The following is an 8895-nucleotide window of genomic DNA, read 5'->3' as shown; positions in this document are numbered from 1 at the left end:
AGACATAGGAGAATTCACTCATCTCATTCTGAGGCTCTTCGCCAAAGGACAGCCTTTGGCTTGTCTACCATATGGATCTTTGATCTGTCATAAAGCTAGTAACTTTATTTCTGGGACATGTTTTATCAGTAGGTAGTGAAAGTTAGATGTGGCCTAGTCTTTGATTAATATTTAAGGAAGAAGAGGTATTTTTCAAAATATCAGAGTTCTGTTTGTTTGGATCACACAGAATACTCATGGTCATGTAGCACAACGCTAGAAGGCTACAAAGAATTAGAATGTTTGCTGGATAGAAAATAGGCTAAGGGCAAGGAAACCAAGTTGCAAACCTGAGCCCTGCATCCCCTTACTTACCTAAAACATATTTCATGCTCAGATACATAGTTCCTATTAATTGCCAGTTTTGGGAAGGAGTAGTTGGAAAACCACAAATGAGATTGTTTTAAACTTACTTATATACTGTATTGAGATATCATATCTTAAAGAATAGCTAATTTGAATAGCTAAAATTTAATACTCTTCTTCATGAATTTAGATTTCGATTTTCTGCTTCGGTTTCGCTTTATAATCTGATTACTTTGGCCCAATACCATACTCAAATTATTTGAATGCTTAGAGTCACTTAAATTGTTCATCTGTGTCAGCCTTTGGTATCTCTTTTATAAAGTGCAGATAATAAAATCCTATCTCACACTCAGAAAATAAACCAGGCGAAATGTTTAATAGTCATTACCTTTATGCAGTGGGCTTTGCAATAGGGTAAGATTTTCACTTTTTACAAGCTGCATACTTCTGAATTGTTTAAACTTATTTCACTTCACACAGGTATTGTTTTAATAATTTTTAGAATAAAAAATAAGATAAGGAAAGCTCATAACCGATATCCAGGTACAAATGATAGACCAAACATGGAAATTGAATTATACTTTATCAGGAAACCTGACTGAAACTATTGTAAACAGACTCTTTAAATAAAATTTAAAGACCCAGAAGAACAGGATAAGTGGAAGAAGAAACAATAACAACACAATTTTGCAACCTAGAATGAAAATGGATGAATGGTATCTTACTTACCAGATGTAGCAAAGCCCAGTCTTAAGATGGCAATGGAGAAAGCCAAGAGCAATCCTGATTCATTGTAGTGGTGAATCCTGAAGACTCAATTTTAAAAAAGCAATTATGAACTTCAGGGAATATAAAGAGTTGTACAGGAAATTAAGATTAAGCATACTGTGCTATAGGAATCAGCTATAAATAGTGTTTACATGGTAATAATAGTGTAAATACTGAATGTAGATGAAACACACTTTTCATAAAAATATATTGGGGGTATGAGAGGAAAGGAAGTGTGTGTAGGGGAAAATGATGTTGTTACTGGTGGTTGTAATAGGACAGGAAGAATAAAGACAGCTAAATTTTCATTTTTCATATTGGGAAGTTAATAGGGAATGCATAAATATTAAAAATTAAGAAACAGTAATTTAGAAAATTAATTCCAAGACTCTAGAGATATGAAAATGAAGACAAAAAGAATGAACTTAAAAAGATCAAAGTTGTTTCTGGGGAAAGGGGAAATAGAAAAAGGACAGAGAATTGTTGCTTGTTTTAACCAAGTACATGGAACTAGATGCTTATTTGATTAAAGAAAATCTTTTATAAAATATCTTAAGCTTTAAATATTTATTAAGTGATGATTTGTACCTTATGAGTGTGATGGTGCAATCCAGCTCTCAGGCTTTATTTCCTCTCTTTACTCTCTGATTCCTTATATAATTGTATAAATTACTATGATATAAGAAAAAATTTAAATGTTAAACCTAGCAATCAGAGTTAATGTGAAAATTTCAATTAAATAACGTATAATAAAGAACCTCATACTGCTTGGCAAATATCTGTTCTCCAGAAATTGAATTTCCTTCCCCTTCTCCATAAGGTCAACAAGTCTTTTGGTGCAGTGCTTTTCTTGAACATGGGAACTGACTTTTGATAAGAGCTTCTCCTACACTTGGGATTTTCAGTGAAATTGATCTTAGAATGGAAATTATTTTTAGCTAATGTTGGGATGTCTCAGGAGTAGTAGGCTATGGTTATTGCTAGTTAACTTTAGCAGAATTAATTATAAGGGGGCTCACAAAGGAATAGAAAATCTGAATAGGCCTATAACGAGTAATGCTGTTGACTTATTAATCAAAGAACGTTGCAGGAAGAGAAGCCCAGGATTAGATGGCCTCACTGGTGTATTCCACTAATTGCTTAAATAATTCACACTAACCCTTAACAAATATTACAAAAATAAAGGAGGTGGAAACACCTGCCAACTCATTCTGTGATTCTAATACTTTGCTCTAGGTATTATACTTAAAGCCAGACAAGAAATTAGAACTATAAACCAATATCCCTCATGAATACAGACACAAAAATCCTCATCCTAGCAAATTAAATACAACAGCATATAAAAATAATTATATACCATAACGATGTGAGATTTATCCTAGGAGTATGTGGTTGATTTAATGTCTGAAAAATTAATCAATGTAATATACATAGATTATTACACGTAACATACATAGATATTAATAGGTTAAATAACAAAAAGCACATGAACACCTCCATAGACCGAGAAAAATCATTTGACAAGATTCAACACTTTTTCCTGATAAATTTATGGAACAAACTAGGAATTCAAGGGAACTTCTTCAACTTGATTAATGGCAGCTATAACCAAAATCAGAAGTTAACATCACACATAAGCGAAAGACTAATATCTTTCCCCTTATGGTAAAGAACAAGATAAGGATGTCTGTTCTCCTCACGTCAATTCAACTTTTCACTGGAGGTTCTAGTTAGCATAATCAGCCAAGACTGGAAAGTAAAAACTATGTCTATTTGCAGATGACTTCATGTTGTATATAGAAAATCCTAAGGAACACACACAGAGAAAACTAATGAAGGCGTTCAATGCAACATTGTGTAGAATACAGGATCAGTATATAAAAATAAATTTTATTGGCTGGGCACGGTGGCTCACGCTTGTAATCCCAGCACTTTGGGAGGCCGAGGTGGGCTGATCACGAAGTCAGGCGTTCGAGCCAGCCTGGCCAATATGGTGAAACCCATCTCTACTAAAAATACAAAAATTAGCCAGGAGTGGTGGCATGCACCTGTAATCCCAGCTACTTGGGAGGCTGAGGCAGAAGAATCGGTTGAACTTGGGAGAAGGAGGTTGCAGTGAGCCGAGATTGTGCCATTGCAGTCCAGCCTGGGCAACAGAGCAAGGCTCCGTCTCAAAAAATAATAAAAATAAATAAATTTTATTTCTATCTACTTTGGAATAAAATTCTATTTCCATTGACATCAATAAATAATGTGGCCATTAAGAAAACAATCCCATTTAATCAAAATGATTAAAATACGTAGGTAAAAATTTAACAAAAGATGTGCAAGACTTATATGCTGAAAGTTACAAAATATCATTGAAAGAAATTAAAGAATCCCTAAATCAATAGAAAGACAACCTGTGTTCATGAACTGAAACCCTTCATATTGTTAAGATGGCATTACTCATCAAGTTGACCTACAGATTCAGTGCAAGCCATATCAAAATCCCAGCTGGCCATTTCACACAAATTGATAAGGTGATCCTAATATTCACATAGAAATGGAAAGGACCAGAATAGAAAAAAAATGTCAAAGGAAAATTTTTAAACTTCAAAACTTACTACAGTTTGGGTGTGGTGGCTCACACCTGTAATTCCAACACTTTGGGAGGCTGAGGCAGGCAGATTACCTGAGTTCAGGAGATCGAGACCAGACTGGCCAACATGGTGAAACCACCATCTCTTCTAAAATACAAAATTAGCTGGGTGTAGTGGTGCATGCCTGTACTCAGTTACTTGGGAGAGTGAGGCAGGAGAATCTCTCTGTGTGTGTGTGTGTGTGTGTATGTGAGACAGAGTCTCGCTCTGTCACCCAGACTGGAGTGCAGTGGCACAATCTCAGCTCACTGCAACCTCTGCTTCCCGGGTTCAAGTGATTCTCCTGCCTCAGCCTCCTGAGTAGCTGGGAATACAGGTGCATGCCACCAAGCCCAGCTAATTTTTGTATTTTTATTAGAGATGGGGTTTCACCATGTTGCTTAGGTTAGTCTAGAACTCCTGACCTCGTGATCAGCCCCCCCTTGGCCTCCCAAAGTGCTGGGATTACAAGGAGAATCTCTTGAACCCAGGAAGTGAAGGTTGCAGTGACCTGAGATCGCGCCACTGCACTCCAGCCTGGCCAACAAGAGCGAAATTACATCTCACAACAAAACAAAACAAAACTTACTACAAATCCACAGTAATCAAGGTGGTGTGGTGCTGACATAAAGATAGATGAATAGATCAATAGAATTGAAAACTGAGAGTCCAGAAACAAACATTTATGGTTCATTGATATTTTACAAAGATGTTAAAAACAATCAATTGGGGAAGAATGCTGTTTTGAATAAATGGTGCTGGGACTACTGGATATTTACTAGCAAAAGTAAACGTAGGAAGCCTGTCACCAAAGGCCATAGTGAAGATTCCAGTTAATATGAAAGGTGTAGAATAGGAAAATCCATAGAGATAGAAAGTAGACTGTGGCTTTTTGAAGGTGGATGGAAGGGAGAATGGAAAGTGGCTACTAGTGTGGTCAGGATTTCATTTTGGGGTGATGAAAATATTTTGGAATTAGATAACAGCAGTGGTTGCACAGCTTTGTGAATATGCTAAAAACCACTGAACTGTACACTTTAAAGGGATGAATTTCATGATATGAGAATTATATTTCAGTTTTTAATTTAAAAATTGAATTGAAGGAGAAAGTATTCCACAGAATCTTATCAGTTCTTGGTGAAGGCAGTAAGGTTTTCTGGCTCATGCTTTTGTCAAATAATTGCTACTGTAAATTGATTAAACAGCTGAAGGAACAGTTTGTTCTTCCTATGTTTTGTGTGAAAATGTCTACCTCCTGTGTTTTGATATCTGAGTTAGGGTTGGGCTATGGAACTACTGGAGTTTTATTTATAAGATGTTCTGATTATTTATAAGCCCCTGAATGTTATTCCACCCATGATAATCTGAACTACATGGACTATGATCTTGGATGTTAGTTCGCCGTATTTGAACCTTAATTTCCTTTACAATATCTGCTTCTCAGGGTTGTAAAGTCTAAATGAGATAATAGATTTTAAGTGTCTATCATAGTGCCTGGTCCTGATGTAGGGCTTGGTTAATGAATGTTAGCTTCTTCCCTACATCTTTCCTCCATTAAAAAAAATTACTCTAGTAAAAAGCACATTTCTTCCCTCCCACCCCCCATGAGATGGAGTCTTGCTGTCTCGCCCAGGCTGGAATGCAGTGGCACGATCCTGGCTCACTGCAACCTCCACCTCCCGGTTTCAAGCAATTCTCCTGCCTTCACGACCCAAGTAGCTGGGATTACAGGCATGTGCCACCATGCCCCACTAATTTTTTTTGTATTTTTAGTAGAGATGGGGTTTCACCATGTTGGTCAGGCTGGCCTTGAACTCATGACCTCAAGTGATTCGCCTGCCTCGGCCTCCTAAAGTGCTGGGATTACGGGCGTGAGCCACCATGCCCGGCCAAAAGCACATTTCTTGTAGGTCACAGTTCACTCAGCTCCGTCCTAGCTTCCTGCCCAGCAACGGATTGCTTGTAGCAATGAACCATGGATGAATTTTTTTTCTTTTATCTGTGTGTCCCCTGCTATGCGTCTTCCACTACCTGGCACATTGCAGGTGCTCAGTGGTTTTGGATTTCGCGTGAGACAACACAAGCCATTTACACTGATTTTCCAGCATGGCGCTAAGAGAATAGTAGGGTGTCAGCATTAGTCTGTGACAAAGGAGCATTGTTAAGTGCTACTTTAGATGCTGTGTTTCTTCCAGTTGTGCTGAGCAGCAGAGAACTTAATTAAATTTCATACTCAAGAAGAGTAAAGGCTGAGTCTTTCATCTGCCATAAATCCTTTTAGCCCTTGCTTTCTAGTTAAACTTTCCAGGATTTTTTTCTCTGTTTTTAATATCAGCTTTTAATATTCAGGAACGAAGTGCTTAAATAATACCAAGTAATTCATTTACTCCTAACCACGGGGACGAAGTGTTTGCAACTGCTTGAGTTGGGGACATTAGGAGTGAAGTGCTTAAATAATATCAAGTAATTCATTTAAAGAGACAATCCCAGGTTCCTGTTTCTTTGGAAATGTTTTACTTCTTATTAGCTATCTAAGTGCATTGTAGATTAACCTTTTATGACAGATATTTAGTTCACTTTTGTGTTATGTCTTCTTCCTTTGTAAGAAAATTTGAATGAGTGGTTAATATATGTGAAAAATTTTGGAGGGGAGAAAAGATATCTACTATACAGGCCCTTTTAAGGTATCATTCTCTGAGGAGCAGCTTCCATAGCTTTCAGCTGTACAAATAGGCACTGCCATTTCTGCAGGCAAAATGGTTTGGGGTTATATTTCAGGAAGCTGAAACTGCTGAGACCAATGCAAAGCTAATTCTCTGTTGCTTTTCTTTCCTTCCCAGGAGCTAGAGGGATTGACCACCTGAAATCTGACACTGTCTCCTTCATTCTCCTTTCTAAGCAGACAGAGTTACAGCTACAGACATTTTATTTTTGCCTTTCTCTCCCACCTCTAGGAGCGGAAAAAGAAATTTGAAAAGGATGGTGAGAGGTTTTATTCTTTGCTGGATCGGCACTTACACCTGTCTTCCAAAAAGAAAGAATCTCAGTTACAAGAGGTATGTTCACCAAGCCTGCCCCTGCCTTCCATTACTGGCTATGCCTTAGAAACAGGGTGAATTTTGCACTGCAAGGCTTTTCCCATATCCCGTCTCAGCAGGGAACCTCATTTGATAGTAGCACTTGTAGTCAAAACTGTGGCCTGAGACTCAGAAGCCCTGAGTACTAAGACAGCTCTTTGCTAATTCAGGGTGTCACCTTGGATAGGATATTTCTTTCTTTGCTTCATTCCTATATCTGTAAGAAGAGTCAAGAGTCCCTTTCAATTGCAAGTCCAAAATCTAGGCGAGGATAACGCTAAACTAGTGTTGTATTTGGTAGAGATCAGGAACAGATCTACTTTTTTTTTTCCCTGAGATATTCCATAAACTTTTTTTTTGTGGGGGTAGGGGAGTTTCCGGTTTGGGACTACTGCTTACCTGGGTCTTGCAGTGGCTTCTGTTCAAATTAGCTACCATTCAGTGGGACCCTACCACATGCCAGGAACTGTACTGGATGCAACATGGCTACAGAAACAATGAGACATGGTTTCTGCCCATCTGTAGCTTACTGTTGGGCTACTAAATAAGAAAACATATTACTCTTATACAAATAGAATTTTTTACATACTTTAATGTGTATATGGTTCTTTTCTTGGGGGTGGGAAATGAGAATAGAAGACTTATGTTTAGATGTGGGGAATTGCCTTTGTGGAAGAATGTTGCCCTTCCGATTTGATGTGGTTGTTAAAAAATAGGTAAAGTGTTTGACAGGTGAAAATGGAGAAATGGGCCTTTCAAACAGAGACCAATGGCCCGAAGGATGGAAGGAACATAAGTAGAATTCTGTTTTAGGAATCTCAAACTGGCACAGGTTGTAGGGTGAATTCGATCAGGGAGAGAGTAGAAGCAGGATAACCAGTTTAGGAAACTATTGATCTAGGAAATGATCTAGGTGAAAGGGTCAGAGCCATAAGAGAGACACTGGGGAAGGAAAAGAAGGAATAAACTAATTGAGAATTTTTCTATGGAAGAAGGGATCTGTATGTTCGATGAAAGATTTACTAATAATGGAGATTTTAAACATTCATGTATGAAAAGAGATATCTGATGGAATAAGGTCATAGGCATGAGATGTCATCTTGTCCATGGTCACAGATTTTGGCAGAGCTGGAGCTTACCTCCTGATAACTGGTTTCATAGATATCCATCACATTATCTGAGGTGCTTGGAGGTGATAGGTCAAGAGACTTAGTGTGGCTGGGTACGGTGGCTCATGCCTGTAATCCAAGCACTTTGGGAGGCCGAGATGGGTGGATCACTTTAGGTCAGGAGTTCTCGACCAGCCTGGCCAACATGGCGAAACTCCAGCTCTACTAAAAATACAGAATTAGCGCGCGTAGTGGCACATACCTGTAATCTGAGTTACTGGGAAGGCTGAGGCAGGAGAATCACTTGAACCCAGGAGGCAGAGGTTGCAGTGAGCTGAGATCACACCATTGCACTCCAGCCTGGGTGACAAGAAGGAAACTGTCTCAAAAAAAAGGGCCTCTGGTGGATGGAGTTGGTATTGCAAAAGAGAAGGACTGCTTTCCTTCCACAAACCAGAATTAAGTCTGGGGTCTTCTTTCATTTTCCTTTTGCCCACTTTTGTTTTGTTCCTTTTCTATATATTCCGTGTCACAGTTTCTGTGCAGAAAATAGTTAACAGGCCCAAGACTGCTATGCTTAAAAAGACCGGTTTATAAAATTAGCCCTTGGAGGGCATCTGAGAACTTCACTGATAAACAGCTCCCAACATTGATATAGAAGTTTCCCTTAATGGGTAGGAATGGCTGACTGTGCCAAGCCTGGCTTTACAAACAATGTGGCTTCTGTGAACACCTTTTTCTTCTGGTAGTCTTGAGTTTTGGTTGGTGCTGGGCAGAGTGTGCCTGTGTAACTAGTCCCCAATACAAACCTAGGCTATGCATTATCTTATGAGTTTCCATGAGTGCCAGCATTTTCTCTGTGTTGTTACAACTTGTTGAAGGAAGAATTAAATGTGTCTTGGGAGACACCACAATGAGAGGTCTTTTGGAAGCTTATATCTAGCTTACTCTGCATTTTTCCCCAGGCACCTTTTC

At 38.5% G+C, this 8895-nt stretch overlaps 1 protein-coding gene across 4 annotated transcripts in view; it reads left to right on the top strand.

Moving 5' to 3' along the window:
- OPHN1 (oligophrenin 1) overlaps positions 1 to 8895 on the top strand; it is a 386576-nt gene that overhangs the window by 193954 nt on the left and 183727 nt on the right. For all 4 annotated transcript variants that reach the window (XM_032255831.1, XM_032255830.1, XM_032255828.1 and 1 more), the window contains one exon: positions 6689 to 6790. In XM_032255831.1, coding sequence (XP_032111722.1) covers positions 6689 to 6790 — 102 coding nt within the window. The remainder of the gene's footprint in view (positions 1 to 6688; positions 6791 to 8895) is intronic.

Source organism: Sapajus apella, unplaced genomic scaffold, assembly GCF_009761245.1.
Source record: "Sapajus apella isolate SASKATOON/1434 unplaced genomic scaffold, GSC_monkey_1.0 scaffold91, whole genome shotgun sequence".
Taxonomy (NCBI): Eukaryota; Metazoa; Chordata; class Mammalia; order Primates; family Cebidae; genus Sapajus; species Sapajus apella.
Note: the sequence above shows the minus strand (reverse complement) of the source record. Positions and strands in the feature narration are given on the sequence as shown.